Consider the following 26,946-nt stretch of genomic DNA (forward strand, 5'->3'; position numbering starts at 1 on the left):
GCGTTGGACCAAATAAAGTAATTACAGCGGATCACGATTCGGCGCCGACCGGTCCGGTCCGTCACGTGACAGCGGTGGCGTGACGGGCTCCTCGTGAGGTGAGCTTGTTACTCCACTACTTGTTGATGATTGTATTTAAATACGTTGTTTGCTTGTTTATAAAATTGCGCCTTTACAGCAAGATCGAATAATGTTTTTGTTTGGATCTTGATAAAAGAAACGTAATCATACTATATCAGCTTCTTAAATCAACTATTGCAAGTCAATCTAATTATCGCACTTGAATTACTGCACCCAACAAAAAATCTCATAAAGGTAATAAAAGCAACTAAAATTAACTATGATCTAATAAATAAAGTCGTGGATTTGTATTTACCTGCAGCATATTTACCTTCAAATGGTGCATCAGCTGCTGCTCGTGTTCTTGAGCCAGCTGCTGCCGCTGCTGCTGGAAGTGCTGCAGCAGGATCTCTTGTTGCAGCTGTTGCTGTTTCTTCAACTGCAATAACAACGGAATCAATATTGCGAGGTGTCCCTCAGGGTGCTATCTTTGGTTTAGTACTGAATGAGGCGTTTGACACACTCGATGATGTTGTCCGGTTCAATGATGCCTTCTACTTCATTTTCTATGATCTTACATCATCGCCGTTAAAAGTTAACAGACGTTTATTTTTAGAAATAAAATAGATAAGGAAGGATTAGAAAGTTAATCGCCACAAAACAGCGGCTGTTTTCCTTGTTTTGCAATGAATTGTGAAAGGTATTTGATGTAGAAATATTTAATCAGCGTTGTTCTATATAACCATATGATGCTACTCTCTAAAGTTTTTAATTTTTTGCGAGTTTATCGGTTGTACGAATATTTACACTGATTGTACACTCAGCGGCACGGAATCTGGCCCAAGCACATTTGAGCCTTATAACCATTATTTAAACGAAAAATCTGAATTTTTATTTTAAAATTGTTTAATTTACTCATTTTCCAAAAGAAAATGACTAAACAAACAACAGAATTGTGAGGATTTTCATTAAATTTCATTGAGTTAGAAAACAGAGTCCTTTACCGCAATAATCACCATAAACTTTTTAAATTCAAAATTTTTAACAAAACAGAAAGTTATTGAATTTTAATAATGGGTGTTTCTTCCTCTTGATCTGATGACTGCCTGCATATGATCTGGCATGCTCTGGATGATGTTTTTTATCTCCACCTGAGAGATCTCCTCTCAGGCAGCTACCAGCGCGGTTTTCAGTTCACTAAGAGTCCGTGGTGGGTTACGACTTGCTTGGACCTGTCTTTTAAGCATGTTCCAGACATGTTCTACAGGATTCATGGCTGGGTTTCTTGCAGGCCAGTCCAATTTTTGAATACCGACCTCGAACAAGTAATCGGTTACGCAAAGAGCTGCGTGAGGTCGAGCATTGTCCTGCATTATACGAAATTCTTCAATTCCTATGAATCCCTGACAGGGTAAAACATGATTTTGAAGGATCTCTTCAATATACCGCACTGTTGTCAGACGACTTTCAACAACCAATAATTCAGTACGGGCTTCTGAACTTATGCTTCACCAAACCAAGATGGACCCACCATGAAAACTGACTGTTTGCTTGGTAGTGGTGGGAAGAAACCATTCTCCGTGCTTTCTCCATTCACATTCACGGCCGTCTGGAGCTCTTAAGACGACTCTGCATTCATCGGTCCATAAAATTTTACTCCATTGGTTATGCGTCTAATTTGCATGTTCTCTTGCAAACCTAAGTCTGGCTATGCGATAGTGCGGGAGAAGTTCCGGGCCTCGAGTTGGTCTTCGAGCACGCAGATCCCGTTCCTCCATCCTTCTTCTAATTGTGCGCTTACGGACGTTGACTTCCCTTGCTGTTTGCAAAGGCTGGCGTATCTCTAACGCAGTGAGAAACCGATTTTTCATTATTGCACGTACGATAAATCGGTTCCCGTGACCGACGAACACCTTACACTCCCATTTTCTGGTCTTCTTGTGTAAAGGCCAGTCTGGTCATACATTTTCTATGCATATCTTTAACTTGTACGTGGTGCACTTAAAGTTTCAACCATCTTCCGCTGCTTCCGCCCTTGACGTCTAAGTAACACTACTTGTGCAACTTTAGCTGCAGTAAGGGTAATTTTCAGATCAAATTGTGAAAAAAAGAGAAACAAAAAACGATCATAATCATAATTTTTTTTTTGGAACGTTCTTAGTACTTCGGCAATTTCTATCTGAATTTAAACTTAACTTTCTGCTTTGTGTTCCAACAACAGAATCTGTTTCTAGTGTTACAAAAGTTAAACAGACACACATTTTTCTGTATTTTAATTAACAATTAAGAAAGGACTGACAATATGTCATATCAAATTAGATTTTACAACAGCTATCTGGGCTGATATCTACTTGTATTTGTTTGGGCCAAATTCCGTGCCGCTGAGTGTATTAATGTGATCACCCCACCAGCAAATGTTATTATTATTGTTATTTTTGAGTTACTTCAATCTTCTGTGTCATATTCAACTACTTTATCATTGTACACTTACTTATTCTTTTTTATGTTTTTCTTAAATGTTAATGCATTTTACATCAAATTAATGAGTGATCGTGTCCAAACGTCTCGGGTATTATTTGTAGGTAAAATGATTTTTTTTTATGTTAGGGGATGACAAGCGTATGGTTTGTTTGAACCAAGAATTAGGGCTGATTACTGAAGATATGCCAGATAAATGGCATCTAATAAGGAACATGACTCAGGTTGAGAGATCCAAAATTGAAAAAAAAAATGTTGGCGTCTTCTCAAATATGTTTTGGACAACGTTTGGACACGTTCATTGAATGCGACACATTGAACACTGTTGACTGTACACATATTATTTGATTTGAACTCACTTGCATCAGGAAACTACTCTCTAATGTCTGTTTCGCCCGCTCAGCAATATGGTTCTTTCTTGGGTTCTGATTCTGACAACGAAAGATGAAATACATGTAGGACACCTGTCTACCTCGACTGTGGTACGATACCCTCCCGGCTATCAGATACAGGGGAAGGGCCAACTATGGAATTCTAGCACATAGGTTTGTGACGTCATGGGATAGTTTTAACAATCAAGAAAGTGTTGTTTTCCCATCATTAGAATTCTGCAATACATTTTTACATACTAGGCATATGCAATGACGTCACAAAAATATGTACGAGTATTTAGGTTCGTTTGTTAGCAGAACCTATCACCTCTAAGAGAATCATACATCTGTACAAAATAAAATATTAGGAATCATTTATAGAAGGGAAGCTTTAGCTATTGACCAAACGATGCAACCTTGCACCGTGGGTCGGAAGCGTTCGATTTACAAAAAATACATCAAAACCACAGCACGGTGCGCGTGCGTGTATTTTTGTCGACGCGCGCAGTATTTTTGTTCGATGGGGAAAAATGGCGGGTGGTCGGAATGCGCGCGCCGCGAATAGATCGCGCGAACGGATGTTTTGCGCGGGCGCGTGGGCGGGCCCGAAATATTGTCATGTTTCAGGGGAGCCCGGGCCTTCGGGGAAGAGAACCACCTAACCTTCAACTTCAAGCATCGAAAACAAGTCCGGGATACTTTGGTTGATGAATTTCCAGTAAAAGTCCAAGGAAATCTGTTGAAAACAGTTAAAATAATTAGAGAACGCATTTCCGAAATGAAAAAAATATATTATAACAATATTAGAATCTTGACTTCAGAGGAATATGGAATGATGCCTCTGGCACAAACAGTAGAGCACTAACCGATCTTGATCAATAAGTTAAAGCAGATAATTTCTCAGAGAGAAAACAAATCCTGAATGGGTTGAATCTACACCAAAATGTTTATACCTATCTTTGTGTCCTAAACCAAAAACGTAATTTCCATAAAATAAAATAACGTCAAAATTACATTGAAGCAATATTCAAAAAGCACGCAGAAAGGGGCCGCGAATAATTTCATATCTAAATTTAATCCGTATAATACGCATATAATCATAACATATGCAGACGCCATACACATACATACACACCGACGTATACGCGATATTAATAGTGCGCGCGCGCCGGTCTCGGTATAAATATCGCGTAAAAATAATATGTATGCGGCGAGCGTTCGCTATATTTTGGGAAAAGGTCACGGTAATCTGCGGGCTTCGCTCCTTCACCTGCATCTGTTGTCTGCGCGAACACTTATACACGGGCTACTTGCGAATGACAAGCTTTATATTATTTTGTGACCAAAGATCAAGAAACTAGAAGCGATAACATGAAGGACAGCATAGTTGAAGGCTCGTTTAAAAATAGCAGAAATGTTCGTTATATGAAACATCCGGGATCGTCTTTTGATGTCGAATGCTTTTGCTACACACATCTATAGGAAAGCTATACATTTATTAATTTGGCTTTCATCGCTTTCTATGTTTATCTCTCAACATCGTCAGAAGTTAGGACTCTCTAAGAAATAAACAATCTTTATTTAGAACTGACATGAATAAATATATCAACTACAAATCTGTCAGCAAATCTGTTATTTTTGTCAGCTAAATATAAAACTTCGCCGTTGTCTTGTTTTATATTTTTAAACTATTCGTGTATTTCGTTTGCTTTGTATTTTATGCTGATACCAGGGTTTTTGATATAATATCTAATTCTGCCTACAGTTCAACCGCAAAGTCATTCAAAACAGATTTAATCGTGATATCAGCAATAGTCATATCTTTCTAAGAAATTGGTAGAACAATCAATAACTTTCTATTAATAGTTGATGTTATCATCGCGATATAAATCTTTATTACTCACAGCAAAAAGGTTTATTTATTATTGATCTATTTGTAATGTGGCCGTAGTGAAGCGCTCTAGTACGTACATGATGTAACCAGGCCTCCCGCCCACTCCCGTCGGTGCTGTGTTTACAAACACTACATTATCTTATAAAGAATGAGCCATGCTATAGCCGGGGAACTCGGAAACCTTGTTTACATATTCCGACATTCAATTGTCTCTGAAAACAGTTATGGAAATTCATAGGGGGAAAGAGGAAAAAATAAAGACCGACAAAGGGTCAAAACAAAATAATAGATTGGAAGCCGTTTATAACGGCAAAACAGTGTGTAAGAATAAGAATCACCATGATACTGGTGAAAAAAGAAAACATAAAATAATCGAGAACAATGAGGAAGACGTATCAATAGAAGTTCTGAGAGAAACAAATGAATACAAGAAACAAAATGATTTACAACAAAGACCATGGGAAGACAGATTGGAATAGACCAAAGGGCCGGCAATACACGCGCCGCTTGAAGCAGTCCGGACCGACAGCTTCAAGCTGTCTACTGCACAGTGAACTGCAGAGTTCTATGGACGCATATACACGAACCCCTGACGGCTTCAAGCGGTCCATGCATTGCCGGCCTAAGGAGATAAGATAAGAGGGTTTGAGGCTTACCTGCATGATCTGTTGATGGAAGCTGCTGGTGTCAGCGAGGGGCAGGCGCGGCGCGTGCGGGGGGGACGGCGTGTGCTGCGGCGACCCGTCCGCGCCGCCGCCGCTCTCGTGCGCCATCTCTGCTGCAAAGAGGAGGAAACACACTGTTAGCATGTTACTACTGAAGATCAAGTCAAATTGGGGTTTTGGAAAAACATAAGAAGACAGAAAGAACTACCGGTAACTGGGTTGAGGAGGTCAGGCAGGGCAGTCGCTTCTTGTAAAGCACTGGTACTCAGTTACATCCGGTTAGACTGGAACCCCAACATAGTTGGGAAAAAGGCTCGGACGATGATGATTAGAAGAGAAAACACCATAATTTTCTTGATGCATCACCATAATGAAAAAGTTTACTCATTGGAGCTTTTTGCTAAACATAATCGTGCATATCCCTTTGATATTTTGTCACAGTTATGAAAAAAACAACCGCAACATTCTGTTCGAAAACACATATACTTACACCCAAATATCCCCTATACGAAAATAACTTATCTGCATCAATTATAATGCAAACGAAATAAATAACACTGAAACGAGTTTACAAACGTCAGCACGGGAGGATTATCAGAACAACTTCGCCAATCGAGGTGAGAGTCACATCCGTAAACATTTCCGGCTAGACAATATTATTGCTACTCAAATCTAGGTTAACATCTGTACTATCTATCACTAGAGCTACTCATGTGAAGCTTACAACTGAACATCCTCACTCGAGGATAAAGAAGCGAACTCACTCACACACGTTTATTGAATGCGTTAAAACCTAAGTCAAACTTGTCTTCATTGGTTTATTAAAAGTTTTTTGTCCCATGTTTGTTGACAAAGGTAAGGTAAATAATATAAAAATCGATAAAAAATCACTTACAAATCTTTTTTACTTAAACAGCTGATCCTGCAAATTCACATAACAAACAGAATCGATGAGATAAGTAAGGATAACGACACGCGAGTTACGTCCCGAACGACATTGCACGCGGGTGTACGCAGTGGCTTGTAGCCGACCTTATGCCTGTGACCTAAATAACCTAGCCCAGTGGAAGGGGCACCTGAGGCCCGTACCTAGCAACTGTTTGAAAAATACCTTGTTTTTGTTCAAGTAACGTGGTTGGAAAAGGTTCGCATCTGACCTTTCGATGGGTTCAATTATTCGAGTAGTGTCCTCGAGGAGTGTTTACGTCTGTGTTGATGTTGGCGAACACTGCTGAGGGGGGCGGGAGGACGAGCACTCCATGTTTTCATAACCTTTACACTACTACTCATCAAGCCTGCTTGTTTTCCTGAAGTTTAGCTGAGTTGCTCGTGTGTTTATGTTCTTACACGATGTACACGTGTTCGAAACCTTTATCATGTAATTATTATGTCGTAACGATAAAGTTATGTAATGTATTATCTATATCTTTGGCCAATGTAAGAACTTATCAAAACTCACGCTCTGATTTCAAGTTGTAACAAGTTTATATTGGTCGGGCAGGCCCGATACTACCTCTCGGCACATCGGCGGCCTCGCGCTAATCTCATTGCACTTCCAGGACTGCATAGTGCAGGCGGCGCTCCCGACGCGACCTGCTGCCCCCGCCCGAACTAGGTCGTCGGGGGATTGCGGCGAAGCCTGCGCCCCGCAGGGACTGCCGCGGGGGTGGGCCGCGCGGAGGGGGCGGGGTGACACAGCTATTTTTGGCTCCCGATATATTTAGAAGAGCTGGCCGCCCGGGACCGAGGACTTGGGGTCCGAACTGGAGGTCACGAGCGCTTTAATTAATAGCTCCGTAAAGATGGGCGTTAAAGGTTAATTTTATATTTAGTCCACCTTGAGCCCGTTCTGCCGTGATTGGGGATATTTTGTTTACGGCAGGTTCTACCAAGTGTGTAATACAAAGTATTTTGGTTGCTTACGTGTTGCATAAATGATGTGTTAGCACGTCACAGTGACCGCTTGTTGCCGGAATTATAAAAGGTACAGCGGGTGAGGTCAGTCTCGCAACATAACGAGGTATATACCTTCTGTAGCTTCAAATGCCAAAAAACACAGTTTATGGGACCACATTTGAATAAATATTAAAATTCGTGATGCTAAGAATTTATTGCAACACAAAAAGTTTGGATATAATTTTTTATTATCTATATTTCATCAACAAACCGGATTTGTGTTACGGTGCTCGCAGGAGCGTGCAACAAACCTGATCTCACATCAGATTAAAGGTGAAGCTAATTCAACATCAAAACAAGATGCACAGCTCCAAAAATATATAAACATCTGAGCTGCCACTTAGCCGCAGCTTTAATTAGGAGAACTAATTAATAATGTGAGTGACCTAACAGAACCTTATTTATTCATGTCCGCCCCACTTGCGGCAGTGCGAAGATGTGACGGGAATAACTGGGTTAAGTAGACCAAATGGGACATCGCTGATTGGTTTATTTTCGTCAGATACTGACTTAAATGGCTTTAGAAATAGTTTGTGAATTCGTGATTTAGGTCAGGTACCTCTTAAGATAACTATGGAAAGGTAATAATATTTTGAAAGTCCTCAAATGCAAATAATAATTGAAGTACTTTTAAAAGTATGACGTAAGAAAAAGTGATGTCAAAGTTCGTAGCACGCTACGAAAGCACTCCAATGTTCGGGAGACGGCAGCGGGCTACGAGCGGGACGACCTACGCGCGTAGCACTTTCTACGCTACGAGCTGTGCTACGATAGCCTTGCGTAGCCTAGTAAATCGTAAGCCAAAACTAAAATATGTTTTGATTAGAATGATTTTTAGTTTCTATTTTAAGAGTAGATTTATGTATTGAAATATAATAACATAAGAGGATTAGGTTCTTCGACTTAACATTATAAATAACTAATACTCTAAGTTTATAAGTGTTTCAAGGAGAGCTCGGGTATAAGGCCGTGCACTTAAGTACTCGTACTATTTTCGTATCGACAAGTATCAATGCTAAAATAGTAACAGTTACTTATAGCCAGTCGACCGTAAGGATTCTCTGCTCGCTTTAATCCTATTATTTACTCTTTCCCCCGATTAGTAATACGAGTACAAATATAGAGTAAGCTCCGCAAACAATGTAAACGACAAAGAAATTCTTGAAATTCATAATTATATCGTTACATGGAAATATGTTTTCCTCGCCACCAAATAAACGAATACATGTCCTCCAGAAATATACTTAGTGTGAGGTTATTCAACTGAACACGCCTCTCGAATCTTAACAGATGCAAAAACAAATGTTTTACCTAGAGGATTTTTTACTGGGTTTCTTTAAAGTGTGTTTGAATGAGTTCATTAGTGTTTATCGTCATGTGGTGTTGGTGAGGAGGCTGCGTATCCGGCTGGCGGCGGTGCGCGACTTTGCTCAGACCTTGGGCAAGCTTCAATAAGTGATTAAAAAAGCGTCGGCATTATAATAGCAGAAGTACAACAAAGCTAGATCAACAAAGCGGTGTAGCCCCCCTCCCCCTCGCCCCGCACCCCGCGCGCTATATATAGCCCAGCCGGCAACGCGCGGCGCGACAACTGAAGGACGCGCCCCGCCCGCGCCTCTCGCGCGCCGTCCCGCTCCCGCGCGCCTCATGCACCACGCGCCCAAACGAGAAAGAGCACAATATACAGCGAAATTATTGAGTTTTAAAAATAGAACATACACGCGAGCTACGAAACGTGACAGAGTGGAATGATTGAATAATTTCGCGGAAATGCCGCGCGGACTAGCGCGCCGCGCGACTCCGTCTGCGCTGCACCAGCAGGCGGCACGCGGCACGCAGCACGCAGCGGCCATAGGTGACGACGCACGACACGTCAACCAATGTTTGCAAACATTCACTACATCACACAGGTGTATATGTCTATCTGATGACCTTAAACATGACCTATAAAATGACCTCAATTAGCAACCTTAATCTTTATCCAGCCCATAGAAGCGAGTAAATGCTTAACAATGGCCGGTATAAAAGAAAAATTGAACTACATTCAAATAACTTAATGTATAGTTGGCAAAATCAGGTAGTTTGCACAGCAGAATTTGGCACAATAAGTTTTCTTAACATATTCATGAATTCCCAATGTCTTTACAGTACATAAAATGTAATGTAAAATTATGTCCGCGTTAATGTAATCATCACATGAGGTTTGTTTGACGAACTGTCCGAGTTGCCAAACGCAATGAGATCAGTATTTATTGAAAGTATTCATAAAGTAGTCAAATGCCCTATCCATTTGTGCAATAGAGGTCTGAATAAAATAAATTGTTTTAAACAAATCTATGAGAACACGAGTTGGATGCCTCCTCACGTGTATAGGAAGCAGGCTTATTACACATCCTCAACACATATTAGCGACAGAAAGCCAAATATTTCCTCAATCACTATCATCCTATGCACAGAACGATTCCTATGGAAGCCAACGAACTGTGTACACCGGTCCTAACTCAGCGCTGTGTTGTTGTTTTTCATCGCGAAAAAAATTGATTACACGCGGTTTTAGCCACGTGACGGCCATTTAGAGATTAATCAGATTCTTTCGAAGCTTCCATGCACGTGACCTGGTGGAATGTCAGACTCTTAGTTATAACGCTTTTGACACAGTCGCCTGAGTACATATTACGTCACACATTATGATTATATTAACACGTGATGATTAAGTTGAAGAACGTGAGGATTACCTACATGATTTATGTGATAGGTTGACCGAGTTAGCTTGTGTGTGTGACGCAAGTGTGTGTATAACCAAAGATATTGCTATAATATTTGTGATATATCACCGCTATTCTCTGGCACAGCTTGACCATGAACCGAGAAGCGAGTGCGAATTAAATATGTGCATTTATTTAATCGTTTACTGCCTATCATTTTTCACAGACAAATTTCTTCACGCTCAATCCAATACCAGTTTACACATCAAATCTAACAATACGAAGTTCGAAACTAACTAAAGTGCGCGCGCACTTGCCACGTCCACCAATCATATCTTCCTGCCTCCTGAATGCTGGCTCCACCAAAAATAGCAGTCCATAAAAGCCAAGTGTTCACCCGTTCCACATTGAGAAGCGAAGCCGGTCTATTTCTGTAAGTGTAAACAGTTTGTTAGAGTATTCGTATGCGCGGGCGCGCCGCACGAGGCTATTTTCAAACGACTAAATGCAGCAGCCACCGGAAAGATTAGAAATGGATTTCGGTATGGTGTCTATTGATGTTCTGTGAGCGTTTTATGTTCGTTGGACGTGCCAACTGAGAGTACACGAGTTCTGACATAAATGTAGGAGCGAATTCAAGGCACTGAAAATATGCAATTTGAACTCACAGTAACTTCTTTTCGAATTATCTTAAGATAAATTAATTGGTCCATTTCTCGTAGAACTTCTAGAACTGATACGAACATTGTAAGCAGTAGATAAGTAATGTATCTATAGGCAAAACTAAAGCACTTGCATGCAGTATTAAAATGATTTACTATGCATATATTAAACAATGCGCACATTACTGTGAAATATTCGCGCAATATCTTACGCTTACAAAGTGCAACGGGTAGCTGAAAGCTGGCCTACTTTTGACAACGGTTAAATTCGTATAAGCTTTGCTTTTAAAACATACGTGGCTCAGAATAAAGCAAATATCGTAAAACGTATCCTAACCTATAAACACAATATGTGAGTAAATACAAAGCTTGTAAAAGATAGTCTAACCAAACTATAAAAAATCAAATTAAAGTACAAATTGAGAGTAGCACAAAAAATGTTCCAAACAGTTTTCAATAAGGAGTTCGCGCCGAAAAAACGCAGCCTAAAAATATGAATGTAAAAATACCGCGACAGTTTCGGTCCGCGCGTACTCACGGGAACGTATTGCGCGCGCGCACCACGCGTTTCATTGATCTTGTACAGCTCGGAGGTTATGGCGAACCTCATTTGTTTCATAAAAAGATCTAAGTGTTTTTGTTTTTGTGTTGTTTTTCTCATTAGGTCTAATGGATGCGGAAGGTGAGGGCAACTGGCCAACATTGGTTAAGTCACAATTATATCAAATACTGAATGTGTTCAAAATTAATCAAGCAGTAAAAAAATATATATATATATTCAGTTCCAAGCTCCATAATAAAAATCGTTTAAAGCGAATGAGGTGTGAATTATTACGTACATTAATATTCATATTAAGTATGTAATATGCAAGTCCGCGACTTGTGGACTCGCGCTTACCGCTCAACTTAACCTTGAGGTAAAAATAGAAAATTGTTGTCGATCGTTTCATTGAAACTTGAATTATCGAGTTTCTAAGAACTCTGGGTGGCTAATGTAACTTGATTATATCCTTCGGCTTATTTAGTTTCAGGGTCCCATTTTCTATTATTAACAATTTTCTATAATATCAGTTGGTTGTAGTCTCACAATTTGCTTATTCACCTATTTGATTAAGAGTACGAAATTCAAGTCTTCATAAAGTCATCTGCAAGACGAATTCTCACCTTCCGAACAGGAAACTACTTCGAAACATAAACAAATATATACTAGTACAATTCTATATTTTCCTGTAACTTATACGAATAGTTTCAGCAAACAGTACAGCCGGAAAAATACCATACAAATATTTGGGACGATCATAACAAGACGAAGGATTCGCATGCAGATGCTACTTCAATAATATAACAATTAACAGGTAAAATCTTAAAGGAAATAAAACTTGCACAATGAAGAATACATAATTGCATACTAAGTATTGCCGTAGAAATAACAACGTTCACGGACAAGGAGCCTGATAAGGTGATACAGGATCTTATATTTTCAAGTCATATTGAACCAGAATACACAAATAATAATAATTTAGTAAGCGTCTGTTAGCACAATAAAAGCACGTGTATTCCGACGCCGTATTTACCCTCGTTTCTGTGAACCGACGCGGCCGAGCGTCCGGCTTCACTTTTATAATAACACCTCGATGTACAAATATATTAAATACATGTACAATACACGCAAACAGACAAATATACACGCATACATACATACATGCACGCAGCGGACGCGTGGCGATGCAAGTACTAAACAGAACTCAATAGCGATTGATTAGCGAGAGATCGTCTTATATCAACTTCAAATATTTATGTTTTGTGTTAAAATGCAATATGTTTATGTCTGTTATTCAGAGATATAAACTCCTGAAATACAAAATCCAATAATGTTTCTGTAGCTTTGAGGCAATCTTTGACAGCTTTGATGACCTAAGTCACAATCACATAAGATTATGAACCAAGGGCATGTTCCTTTATCTTTTTTCAAAGCCATGCAAACACAACATAACAGAGATTCCTCGCTACACATTGCAATATTATCATTACCAAAACTACTAGAGTACGCCCACGGTTCGCTCGGAATATTGGCTGATCTGGTCACGTGACGTAGGCGCCATCACTTTTAGCATTAGGCGAAACCGGCGTGTTTACATCCTATATCAGACTGTGTACATAAACTTACCAATACTATTTAAGAAGATTATTTGAAACAAATGTTTCCAAAAGCTTTGATTTTATTTAAGTAATTTTATCCACTTTGCTGTCCACGATAGTTAAAGTATCGGTCTCATGGGATAGGGAAGTTATTACTTTCAAAATTTTCAAGGATTTGTTTACAGTGGTGAGCTAATAACAGAAATAGTCCTTATGAAAACAGATTTGACATTAAAATGTTGTTATGTCACTGTTAAGGCTATTTTAAGTATTTTTGACATCGATTTTATTGGCATTTATTATGCAAGAGTATGAAATAATATTATGTATTAGATCGTAATTTTAGCAGACTTGTAATATTTAGCATATTATTTGAATTAACCTTGTTTCATCACGATAAACTTAGTTCTCATGAGAAAATGGTTAAATTGATTGTAATCAAAATTGTATAAACGAAAATGATAATAAAAGAACACAAAGCTAATATAACAAAAACATTGGTAACAAGAATGAATAATAACCAACGAAACTGACAAACACAAAAGCTCATAGCTGTAACGCAAATAAATAATTAACCAAATGTAATTTCCTTAAACACGAACAGAACCAAATGTCCGATCTATTTACAGACAAAACAGACGTAAACTCATTTGACACATGTGTAAAAAAATAGGCCACGTAGGCACATGCATGCAATAATTCATGCCTATTAAGCAGACATTGTGGGCAGGAGTGAATCACGCCTATATTTAGTTGCAGTATAATTAGTACGCCATACAAAGGCTAGTCGAGTTAAGGATCATTGAGTCATGTGTGAATTCTTTGTTTGGGATGCAAGCATCAGATACTGGGTTACGAAACTTTCGCCACATGAAACTCTCAAGTGAAGCAATAACTCCTTTTACGAGAGGTCGTGAACACCGTCCTGAGCCGATAAGTTTTTTCACGATTAACGAACAGGTTTCGATTGCGTAAGCAAAGTCAACAAAAAATTAAGACAAAAAGTAAGAGTTCAATGACGCACAAACTTTCTGTTAATTAAAGGTTCTTATAAAACCATCTGTCATTCAGGATAAACGATCTATGATACAATATTACAACATAACTACGTTTAGTATTTACCATTAACGCGCAAGGTTTTGTTTGGCTGTGTGTCGTGTCAGGCACTCGGAATGAATCACGCTCATTAACAACCCCTCAGTGACACCCCTGACACAGTTCACTTGGCTCAACCCTCTCCTGCACTTGTCACTGCGCAAGTTCAATTTTTTGTTAACCTGTCGGGACCTGTCCCCCTGCATAACACAAATAGACTAGTAAATCTCCCCCGCTTGCTCTATAAACAGATGGGCGCATTCCGTCCTGTGTTATTTTTAGTTGTACTAATTCGGGAATCACCGACTCTTGGTGGGTTTTTTTAAACATAAAGTTTTTTTAGATGATCGGTTTTGATTGAGTTCCATTTGGGTTGGCGCGAAATGTTTAGCGTTCGCCGAATTCGTTTGGAATCACCGCTGATATTAGCAACTCCGATCTAAATAAAAGTTGATTGGATTAGAATACGTATGTAGTACGTAAACGCAAATAAATCAGTAAGACTAATGAACCTTGAGTGATACAAATAGTGATCGTTCTCTAAGCCCACCGGTACAGCATATCCCACAAACTTGTTTTTGCAAGATTAATGACCTGCATTCTCATATTTATGTTAATAAGCCTCAGGAGATCCTTCCTTTTGTTTGTTAAATCTCTTTATAACTCAAACTGCAATAAAAACAAGTAGCGAGTATGAATAATTCCCCGAGAACATCGAGTGAGGGCTCATCAGTGATGCAGACACAATCAAATGCCTTAGTGAAGTCGGTACATCGAAACCGGACTGCTACCAAAAATAAGTCCAGAGTAAACTCCAGCCATGGCGGACTGGAGGGGGGGTTCGCATGGTTATTTTGAACCAACAAAGAGTGGAACAAGTTGGCTCGCGGGCACTAATAATAACCCGGTCGATACTTTCCCACTACGTTTATTCCCAGGCTTGGTTATACAAGGAGCTATTTTAGGACCAGTATTGTTAGATGAAGCAACAAATACCAAGTTTTTGTATTTCTTTGGTTAGTTGATTGTGATGTTAATTTCGGAATAATTTTCGCTGTTTTTAAACGCTGAATGTTAAACTAACCTTGGATGAATTACTTAGCATAACTTATTCATTGTAAAGGAAGAGCGGACTGTTACGTTCAATACGCCTATAATTTGCAAGAATTGTTTTAGGACATCTTTCAGTTTTCTTATTAAGGCAAATAATTGGCACTAATCAAATTTTCTTTGAATTTAACATCGTTTCAGATCGGAAATGGTGGTTTCAGCACAATCAAAACATGAGTAGGTCACGAAACCACGTGGCGACAGGGAATTAGCTTGTAAACACCATGGCGACCCATTTCCCATTAACATTTGACCGTGGGAACTGGGTCACTGTCTTCTCTAATTTCGCCAGTTGTCTCGTCGTCTAATTTTTTATATATCCGGCATTACGTTAATTAAAACAATAACTTTAATCACGGTTTGTTTTATTTGGTGTTGTTGGTGTATTTTCAAAATATTGCAAGTTCTACGTATGTTTTGCAAGTAAGAGGTGACCTTAACCCAAACTCAAATAAAACTAAAGAAACCTGATCAAACACTGCAAACCACTTTACTTCAACGCACACATGCGCACGCGCACTTGTATTTGCACAACTATCTACATACATTGTTCAACATATAAACACTAGTTTCATTTCAACCAGTTTGTTTTTAACTATAATTTAGTTAGCAACAACAAACAATTAGTTGACGCTATTATCTTAATTCACGCTCGTCAAACAATATTAAAGTTTTCCAGTTAACTTAATGTTAAGTAATAGAGTTAAATTGGGCGTGAACACGGAACCGTGTTGGCAAAGTAAGTCATAAATCAAGTTGCTGGAGGAAACTTTTCTCAGAAATTGATGTAAGTGTAGCAGAATATTAAATAGAAAAGTATAGCTCAAGGTAGGAGTAATCTCAGAAATGCTTTCTTGAAGCTTACAACACAAAGTATCTGTGTGATATTATGCATAGGCTAAATCATGTGCTATCAGGTGACAGTCACACATCTCTCTGCCAGACAGATTGGCGATAGTTTGAACAATTTACCCAGTTCACATTCCAAATACTTCACTATCACTTGGAGCTCTGCCTACCCCTCTACCAATAGCTTCAAATGTTCACAATTCAAGAGAATTAGAGTACATACGCGCTATACATAAAGTTGCACGATTTCGGCTCGTGATTGAAGCCGGCGGCTATAAATAGCGGACAAGTTATAGTCGACGTATCGACGAGTGCGCGGGCGAGCCAAACAAACAATCAAACGCGAGCGATTGAAAAAAACGATGCTTTATAACAAGATACACTTACGAAACGCTACGAAGCTGGCTTCATACTTCACAACGTACTATACATTTTCTTTATTAATGCTGAAGACAACAAAGAAAAACTATTCTAAATGTTCGTTAGACTAGACAATGTAGGTACACTGACAGCGCTGTCTATTATACTATTATTCAAATTAAATGCTAATCTCGTTAATAAAACATTTTTTATTTATAACCTATTCATGAATAAAATCATGACTACGGCAATCAATGACAATGACGAGGATGGATAATTGAATAAAAAATAGATTCATTGAAAAAAATAATAGGAAAATGATAGTATAATAATAGATGACAATGGGTGTAAACGACATTGTTGAAGGGAGGAGCGTTTTTATGCGCACGCGACTGCATCTCATCAGTGGTCGTCATCAGGCAGTAGAGGGAATATTTTTTCTGGGAAAAACAGTCATTTTCTTGTAAACAATAATTTCGGAAAGAGGAAAATATGATGTTACTGTAGTAAGTTATGAGGAGGTAGATGTAAACATCATAACTATGTTTGTCTAGCGAAATGGAACTTTGTTTATGACTCAGCCCTCATTGTCTGACCCGTAACATTTATCAAGTTATGAAGTTACTAGGTACTATTACTAAATGCCTTAAAACCTATTTATGAATTTGCACTAATAACCATAGAAGATGAGTTACAGCAGCACTAGTAGTAGCTGCACTATTTAAGTGAAATTGTAAAGTTTTTAGTGCCCCACGTGTATTTAATGACGACCGGCCATTGACTGAGGCGCGTTTCATACCCATTTATTTGGCTCACTTCAGGAAAACGAGCCATATAATTATGGTAATGATTAAATGCTACCGAATATCTTGGCATAAACATTACAAGTTCCATGTTTGTTCTAGAGTTTCGAATAACTTATAGCTTGACCTTTATAAAAGTGTATTTTGGTTCTTTCAATAACTAAACCTGAAAGTTACTTATTTTCGGTGTTCGTGTTCTTCGATTCTATTTTGAGCATTTTCAATATAATCTTAAATCAGTTATTTTGAGGCTTTTCGTACCTTGCGTGAGTCTTTTCACGGTTAACGAAAATATTTGGTGCATGTTATGTTGGTTTCATAATTTTTGGTCATTGCTGTACCGAAAGGTAAAATTTTACAATTTTTTTCACAGGAGATTTGAATTTGAACTTTGATTTAATTTATTGATTGAATGCAAATCAGCGTGTTTATAAACGATTGGCTGTTTTCAACCGACTTCAAAAAAAAGGAGGAGGTTCTCAATTCGGCTGTATTTTTTTTTTATGTTTGTTACTCGTTTTCTCAAAGACGCCTGGACCGATTTCAAAAATTCTTTTTTTATTTGAAAGGGTATGCTTGTCATTTGGTCCCATTGTCATCAGATCAGGATCTGATGGTGGAAAATCTGAGAAATCGAGGACAACTTTCGAAAGTTCTAGGAATACATAGGGTGAAAACTTGACACACAGGTGTTTGCCTGATAGCACTATTCAACAGTGAAAAATTTGAGCTGGCCTGATGATGGAAACCAGTGAAGGTCGAGGGAACTCGACAACTGAATATGTAAACTTTCTCGTGTTTGGGCTTATATTATTCGTATTGACGAGACGTTTGCAACAGTGAAGGTTTGGAGCCGACCTGATGATGGAGACCAGAGAAGGTCGAGGGAGCTCGACAACCGAATATGTGAACTTTCTCGTGTTTGGGCTTATATTATTCGTATTGACGAGACCTTTGCAACAGTGAAGGTTTGGAGCTGACCTGATGATGGAGACCAGAGAAGGTCGAGGGAACTCGACAACTGAATATGTGAACTACCTCGTGTTTGGGCTTGTATTATTCGTATTGATGAGAACTTTCCAGATATGCGGATAGTGACAACTATTCTTATCACTGAAAAGCTAAAAATAAAAAACTTTTTACAAAAAAATTAAACCGACTTCCAAAAACACAAAAAAGCAAAAAAAAAAAAACTAATTTTAGGTGCATCGGCCTAGAAGTCGGTGGCAAAATTAACTTAAAGACATCCATTAGACACCGACTTCTAGGCCGATGCACCTAAAATTAGTTTTTTTTTTTTTGCTTTTTTGTGTTTTTGGAAGTCGGTTTAATTTTTTTGTAAAAAGTTTTTTATTCAATTAATTGTTTTAGGAATAATTTAATGGTAATATGCAAACAAATATATTTATATTCAGCAAATGCTGCAGTTTGTATAACAAAACAAACGAGTTCTCATTGGGAACTGGTTCAACAGAAATAAATCTGCAAGCTAGGATTGCGAGGCAGCTATTTGTGTTAGTTTTGTTATTTACATTTATTTTCGTACAAACTGCTGAACTAGGAAGTAAATACAAAACGTGGCAGAACGAGGTACAAATATAGACGTTATTTAGTGTCTATTCATACAGAATGCTTGTATAATAAATTGCTGTATCAGCGGGATGTAAAGCCTATTTATAAACGCTGTTGTTCAGGATACCGGAACACGCGATACATAGAGGTATAAAATGCCATAAACAAAATAACATGGACTTTGTGAGCAGACCTTTGTACACAAATGTGCTTCCTACTCGCGGGTAGAGATTCTTCTTGTATCCTTTAATTTTTTATATAGAATATTATTTAATTAATTTAAATTACGCAAGCTGCAATATTTGGAGGCTTTAAGGTTTGCACACGCTTGTCTCTTAATGGCACGCTTTTCATGAAATTCAAGAAATGATAAGCGCAGTCTTTTTAAATGTGTTTAAAGGAAAAGATAGAGGCTATCTAAAGATTGCATATAATGGATTGGACGTGCCACATTAAATCAGCCTTGACATTTCACTAAAATGTCTATTTCAAATCTGATATACAAAACCCATGGCGCGTCGTATTTGACGAGGTAGATCACACTCATAACAAACATGTTTGTATGTATGTGTAGTGTCACGTATGTATGAGCTATAACAAAGCGCTGTCGCCAACTAGCACATAAAGCTCGTACTAAAGCTATTTATATCGCGAACATAATCCAAACAATGGCTCGCTATTTTTACACAATATATTAACAAGAGTTTTCCTGTCAATGTGCGATATTTATAGCGGACACACTGTTGCTATTTCTGTGTTTATCGCCGAACAACTACTGTGGTAGACGAGTGGCCATCATTTACATTTTTACAGGGAATATACCGATATACATACACACGTACTATTCTAGTCGTCCATTGGGACAGTCGTAATACTGATGCAAACACGTCACATCTGACTTGAAGAGCAAAGGGTACTCGGTAAAAGACTCTTTAAAGGAATTTGGTGTTTTCCAGTCAAACCTGTTAAGGTATTTTGCGGTTAACAAAGTATGACGTGTTGCATATCGCCAACTTATCGTTCACTCTAACTTTATGAATAACGAATGTTCGTGGGTTTATTTTTGTGAACGAAATTCCTGTATATCGCTATCGGAGTAACGTGCGTGCAATCACATCCGCATACAGAAATAGTTATAAAGCCGTGCTGTAATCAGTCACATGCGATAAGGCAAGCGTCTATTTATACGCGGTCAAACGGCCTTTCAGCGTGACACTGTTTACACAAACTAGGAAAATTACAAACTACTGTGTGTACTAATTATAGGACAACATGAGTAATGGAACTACTCATAAATTAAATGGCGGTTTTTGCTGTTTTTCCTTAAACAGTGAGTGAACTGCAGGGATTAAGCTTGTAGTGCCGTTGTGTCGAATACATTATCATTTTATTTAAATATATGTATATGTTTGGGGAAAGAACCTTCAAAGTTAAGAATGATTTAATTATGAATTCTTTGTTGTCAGTAGCTTTCAGTGATGATTACCCAAAAGTAAATTGTTAAGCTTAATTGTATTCTTATCCAAAACTTGTGCTCCATGTAAAGAAAATTGAGAAAAACTTTCTCTTAGACAACCGTGTAAAGCAAGCCTATACTTTAATAAATTGCAAATAATGGCGCAACAATAGCAGTAAAGTTAATCATATAATATTAAACCGATGTATTTTCCTCCATTCACTTTTACAGCTTACTTGTGACGTTTACGCAAGTTTGCTCACTTATTATACAGGAATGTCAATAGCACGCACTTTGTTAGCAAACAAAACATTCCTAATACATCTAAACAAACTTATTTACTATACGAACTGAGTTTAATCTGAATACAGGACTTAACCACTTGCAACAAGTGGTGTGACTATGGCTTATGTTGATAAATGACTTTAAGAAAAGAGGTAGCATACATATGTGAACTTTAGTTGGTGCATAAACTACATGAAATCACACTATCTTACTTCTCAGTAGCACATAAATATAACAGTTTCCAACTTGCTGATGTAGGGGGCGCTGTCGTCGACAATAAACAATAATAATATATACTGTGCATATTTAATTATCTGTTTGACACATAAGTAAACATGTTGTTATGTGCAGTTCGCGTTACGAGTGTGTTTGCAAGGAATTCTTTGTATCGTTACGAATACTGAGAAATTATTGCGTTTGCGCAGACGCAAAGTCTGACGCGATACTAGTGGGAATACCCGTGTGTGCCTACTTTTACACCACAGATTAATAAATACATAGTTATGACACTTCCATTCATCTAACATATTCCACATACCTATAGGGAAAGACTACCTTTCTATTTAATCAAATTTTTAAATGATCTCACGAACAAAAATACAACAACTTAATAAATACATACATAGCTATAGAGACTTATAGTATGCAGACAGACCAAAGACTATTATTAGCACCTACTTTAGACCCGCGTCACGTCGTCGCAGAGTATTAACACAAAAAACTTGGTTAGTGAATAATCAAAGTGATTAGTGGCTATTATTAGAAGCCATTAATTTTATCTGCCAGATGTCAGGGGTCACTAGCTATTGGTGGACAGTATTTTTTTACATATAAAATATTATGTGGATAATATGTAGGTACCCAATATGGCGTGTTGCTGTGGCATTCCACAGTATTAGGCATCGGCATAGAATTGATAACAAATTAATTGTTACATTGTTTACTTATTTGAAATTAGTTCACAATTATATTAATTACATCAATTTATCTCCTGAAAAAAATATTGTAGGTAGTTATAAGTCTTGTCGTTTGTGTGATTTCTTAAGAACGAAGTATAAAAATAAAAATTTCCTTGTATTTTCCCCCGTACAGTGAAGGTATATAATTTTCCTTAAGTTATTAAAGTCATAACATTTAATTGGCTATTACAATTTCAATGCTAATCAAACGTACTTCGAAGTGCTGACTAGATGATATACGACCTGTTTACGACAACTAAGTTTGCTTCTATTCCTAGCTGCTTATTAAATGATACCTACTGTATAATTAAACCGAATGTTCAACGTCAACAGAATTGCATAGCACATTTTTTTGTATTTTTTCCTACTAAGCAATTCTATAAATAAACTGAACTTTGTTGCGTTCACATGATATTAAACTAACATGTGTTTTTAAAGCCCATATGTGATATGATTATACGAATCTCGGAGTTTCCATGGGTCAGTATCCCAGCTTTGAACGTGTTACGTCATGTGAGGCTAAATATAGGCCACTCAAAACAATATATATTGTAATGATCGTGTCACGTCCGCCATGCTACATATGCCGAATGGTGGCTATAAATAGGACATTTTAAATGGGCATGTGTCGAAATCGTGAGTTGTGATCGTTTTATGAGATGATTGTGCTTGTAGAAGTTGAAGGTCAATCATACTAAAGATTTTTCTGGAACTTTACGTATTTTCCTTTATCCCTCACGATATGATCTTCCTTGCAGACTGCATGTCTTCGGAGGACATTATTAAACTTAAGTAGGTGCCTAGTTAATTTGATATATTGTTGCTAACAAAGAGCCAATTATATTAACTACCTATTTGATTTATCCATGACGATAAATAACATTTTTACCTAACAAGATTAACCGCAAAGGTAGACAGTGTGTGATCATGACGTGATGATTCATTATGAGATAACTTAACATTTATATAGCCTTTTGATCATATCATATCCTATAAATAAAGATACTTGAAATATCCTTTAAAGCCGCACTAGGTATTGGAACATTACAACACGAATTATTATTAGATTGGAATATGATTGTTCCGCAATCAGTGTCTGAAAATAGCCTCGTTATGTTCAGTAATTAGTGCAGGCTGGACAGGCGGATAAATCATTAATCGCAGTTATACAATGAGATAACTGCTATCGCGGTAACTAATTAGGTAAACTGATTGCCTAGCGATTTTATGTGTCATTAGTAATATCTGACCCTTAGCCGAGATGATGTCATTTTTATAGTTCACATATCGTACGATGTTGAAGACACGACGAAGCCATAAACAATGGAAAACAAGATAACAGACTTAATTTGTTTTTTGTAAAATGTCTTACGATGTGACTCTTCGACTATTTCATCACAGTTCATCATGTTTAAAAAATAATATTGGTAAAATTACAATTTCCACTTTAGATTTAATAATAATTACTTTAGATTACGATACCATAAGCCTCGTACAATTTCCGCAGCTTCCTTCGCTACGATGAATTCTTACCTGAAAAAGAAAGACTACATTAATTTAGGGAAACAAAGGCGATATCCAAATTAGGTATAATCAGAATTGAAATGGGTATTTAAAATTCAATATTCAGGGATTACCGTAAAATTAATGGTTTTAATCGATCGATTTGTCGTTTAGATACAAGTTTGTGTACGATAGCCGAGATAGAATGTCGATGTAGGAGGCGTGCTGCGATAGTGCAAGTGTTAACCCTACGACCGCGACGTGCTAGAATCGCTCGCGTTCCGCGCGCCCGTGGTCGCAAACTTCTATTTTCGCTCCCATACAAATAGTATTTCCGCGAGCAAGTTTTTACATACAATCTATTTGCATCGGCCGGTGTTGCCTCACACCTACGTTGTCGCCATGCTTGATTGTCACTATTTTACGATCTTTACGTAAGTGATAATGTTTGCGTGAAAACTGCACAGCGACATTTTTTCGTACCATTATCTCGGTTTATTTTCAGTCTCCCAACGAATTTATAACGTTGAATTTATAATGTGAGTTCAGTTCCAGGGTCACGCTGACTGTGAAAATTATAAAATTGAAATACAGTGTCTAGACGCCAAACGTTACAGAAACGATGTTTTCTTGGCAAGTTACACATTGTGATCAATCACTGTATTGTGTTTTGTGAATGACATGTCAGATGAGCGACGCGGAACATACGTAAGTTGTTTAAAAATATGCTGGTATTGATGGACGCTGGACACGCCCCTTACAGTAATTGGTGTCAGAAGTTTTGTTGTCTGTCAAATTCCTGAGGGCTACAGTATCAGTGCAAGTTGCCGCGTGCTGGTGTGGCTGGCCGTGACCTTGGCCATCAGTTGTGACGGCACATTACCGCATCGATCCCGCGCCCCACGAGGCGACAACTGTGCTTAGCTCGCCACGAGGCACCCATTTGAATGGGATATGAGCTACAAAGTGGAATTCCAAAGAAAACTACATATGTATCGAGAAGGACATATTGATTTTGATAAATGACTGAAGTTGTAATTGAAGGCAAAACTATCGTTTGTATCGGTTGTAGACATGCGATATCTAACTGATGCAATTTTGATGTAGGCATATTGCCGTTAAGCGTTTGCTGTAATGCATATATCTTCTCATTTATTGTATTATTATCTCCGGAACTATTCAAGCAACTATTGAAACAGCAATCCTATATACCCTAAACACAGCTACTATCCCACATATCCTTCTAGCGACACAAAACGAAGGACGCTGTGGGCAGTCCTTGATAAGTGGCACCGATGTGGTGCGGAGAAGTGGGTGTGGGATGAGAAGCCGGCTGATAAGGCTTCCGGCGAGGTCGTTGCCCTTCCGCCGATAACGCTCAGCTGGCCTCGCTGACATTGCTAGAACACTTTCTCTGGGACTCATTACGTACTTACTATTAAGCAAGTAAATATTCAATCATTAAGGGCTTAAGTAGCTTAATAATTAGACTATGTTTGGTAAATACAAGATGAATGCATGAATTTATGATGAATTTGGAAAATTCTGGAAGCACATTGATATAAAAGCTTTTGATCGTGGGAGGAACTCATTAGATAGTGGAAATAACTTCCACTTGAAATGAGAAACCTATTCAATAACATTGATTTCCCTCCCACCCCCCAGTAAGTATAATGTAGGAGCCCATTCAATATCATATTGAAGATTGCATCCAGTCAATAGACAATTCTAGATACGTTATCTTATATCTATTACAGTTATTCTATAACTATAATTTATTTTCTTCAATAGATTCTTGATGGAATATAATAGTTTAATGTACAAATTATAGAGAGCTAAGTAAGATGTTTCTCAACAAACTATAGTCACTTATTGAGATGGAATTTAATCAAATGTCTTTCAAACCAAAACAAAAATATCCCTGTATCATTAAGACTTCATAAATCTCGATAATAATGAGTCGTCAATGTAATTTGAACACCGTGTCACAATGGAAACTTCGCAGGTTGTAGGCGCACACGGCGGCTGCGCGCGCGCCGGTGATTTTCCTACAATTAATGCACTCACCGATACGAGGCCGGGAGTTTCCTCTGACACAGTTGTGTGAGCGACCAGCCTCGACCTTCGGGGAGACTTTCCGCGACCTGATAGATGCCATGTGCATTGTATGGGGTGACTGCAGTTTTATGCACGTCTTGGGAGATAGAAAACAATACATTTTCAGATGTTTGAAAAATCTTTATAAACGAAAGGAAAAAAATCTTCATAATCTTTGCGATTTGTATCCTTTCAGTTTATTTATTAGGAGCCTAAAAAAATATCTACTAATGAAATGGAATTTGTGATTATGTAACTTTTCCTTATGAGGGCTCTCCACTGATTAAATATCGTTGTTTACTTTGGCGGTGATCTAACGCTGTCACTGCGCATGATCTAACTTGTGACATTTGACCCGTGACGTCACACACTAATACCCCCTTATCGACGTGTTTATGTTTATCGTGCGCTTTCCATTCCCGCTCTTTTATTTCAAAGAAAGTTTTGTTTATACATCTCCCACACAATAATTAATTTCAATTATCGCATAGTCCCACAATACGCTGATGTTCTAATGTAAGTAATGTACATAAATAACTCTATTAGTAATTAAGATATTGATTTAACGAACCAATTAATGAATATGTTATTAATTAAACTACGAAATGCGCTGCAAGGGAGAGTAGAGTCTAAAGTTCACCACAGCAATATATCACACTTAATGAGATCATGGCACTAAAGCGATCCGTAAAAATATGCACAACTTAAATCGTTTCCACGTGACTTGTGTTCGCACCTGCAAATTAGTAGTAGGCATTATGCCCATTCACAAGTTCCTCGACATACCTCGCATGATCTCAGCTTGTCATGGCTATAATTACCTGCGCGATCACTGCAACTAAATAACTCAATAAACTTTTATTGCAGTTCTGACTCGTAAAATAGTTTTGTATGTTCTTTGACCTGTCCTAAATATTGCGTGGTCGCGTCCTGCTTCCCCGTGCGTTGCCAGGCGAGTTGGCGCCCAGCACGCGCATCCATCACGCGGCGTGATTGGCAAGCGTGCCACTTATCACTAACATTGCCACGATGTGATCACACCGATAATGGGATTGGCAAATGCTTTGCGGAAAACGGAAGGCAGGTATGCGCAAGAATGTAATTATCGCACTTTTTTGGCCGCTTGTCAGATTCTGTACGTGGTGTGAATATCACTTTCGAGATTAGTTATGTAGAAGTGAACAGGTGATGCTTTGAATATTAAAGATGTCTGGCGTTTCAAAACTTAAGGAAAATGTAATAGGTGACCATTCCAAAGGGTTATTGACAGAAGAATCAAATAAGCGAAAGTTTGATGACGAAGCTAGAAATATGCAACTAAAGTTGTGCGTTCTTTTCCACGTAGAAACGGCCATGGATCATGTATCCCCCGAGTGGCGTACACTACTCGCACACGAAATGGGTCACATCGGGCCGCAGTGACCAGCTGTTAATTCGGTGGAACCTTGGCCCGGCGGGGTGCGTTGCACAAGCAACTATTCTGATGCATCACCTTGCCCGTGTTACAACACTGCACCGCACGGGATCGGGGGACGATCCACCGCTCTATATGGTCTCAAGTATTTTAGGAGCTTATGTCACATGTATACTTCGCTAATGTAGTGGCTTACCTTAAAAAGTTATATTTTATATTGGTAGTTTTAAGAACCATGTTTTGTATGACTGATGAGAATTTAGAACTAATGACACGTTTAATGCTTGAATACATGTATGCTTTATAAAGTTGTATTCTGCCTCACTGCTTTGAGATAAATACCAGGATAATCAATGTACCTAAATACGTACATTCAACCACAAAACTCGTGTTATTTATAATTTATATAAATAACACAAATTATATTTATAGTTGTCTAAATTAGGACTTTATTATCGCAAGCAAATATACATACGTAGGTATTATTTAATTATAACAACATACAATAAATCC

General features: G+C 38.1%; 1 protein-coding gene across 15 annotated transcripts in view; it reads right to left on the reverse strand.

Moving 5' to 3' along the window:
• The window catches only part of LOC110383692 (histone deacetylase 4), a 75,054-nt gene that overhangs the window by 8,228 nt on the left and 39,880 nt on the right, over nucleotides 1-26,946 (reverse strand). For 4 of the 15 annotated variants that reach the window (XM_049838089.2, XM_049838101.2, XM_049838086.2 and 1 more), the window contains 3 exons: nucleotides 5,460-5,581; nucleotides 2,898-2,969; nucleotides 377-499 (listed from right to left, as the gene is read on the reverse strand). In XM_049838089.2, coding sequence (XP_049694046.1) covers nucleotides 377-499; nucleotides 2,898-2,969; nucleotides 5,460-5,581 — 317 coding nt within the window. The remainder of the gene's footprint in view (nucleotides 1-376; nucleotides 500-2,897; nucleotides 2,970-5,459; nucleotides 5,582-26,946) is intronic. The other 11 variants (XM_049838096.2, XM_049838094.2, XM_049838098.2 and 8 more) reach the window with 5 other exon arrangements.

This window comes from Helicoverpa armigera, chromosome 8 (assembly GCF_030705265.1).
Source record: "Helicoverpa armigera isolate CAAS_96S chromosome 8, ASM3070526v1, whole genome shotgun sequence".
Taxonomy (NCBI): domain Eukaryota; kingdom Metazoa; phylum Arthropoda; class Insecta; order Lepidoptera; family Noctuidae; genus Helicoverpa; species Helicoverpa armigera.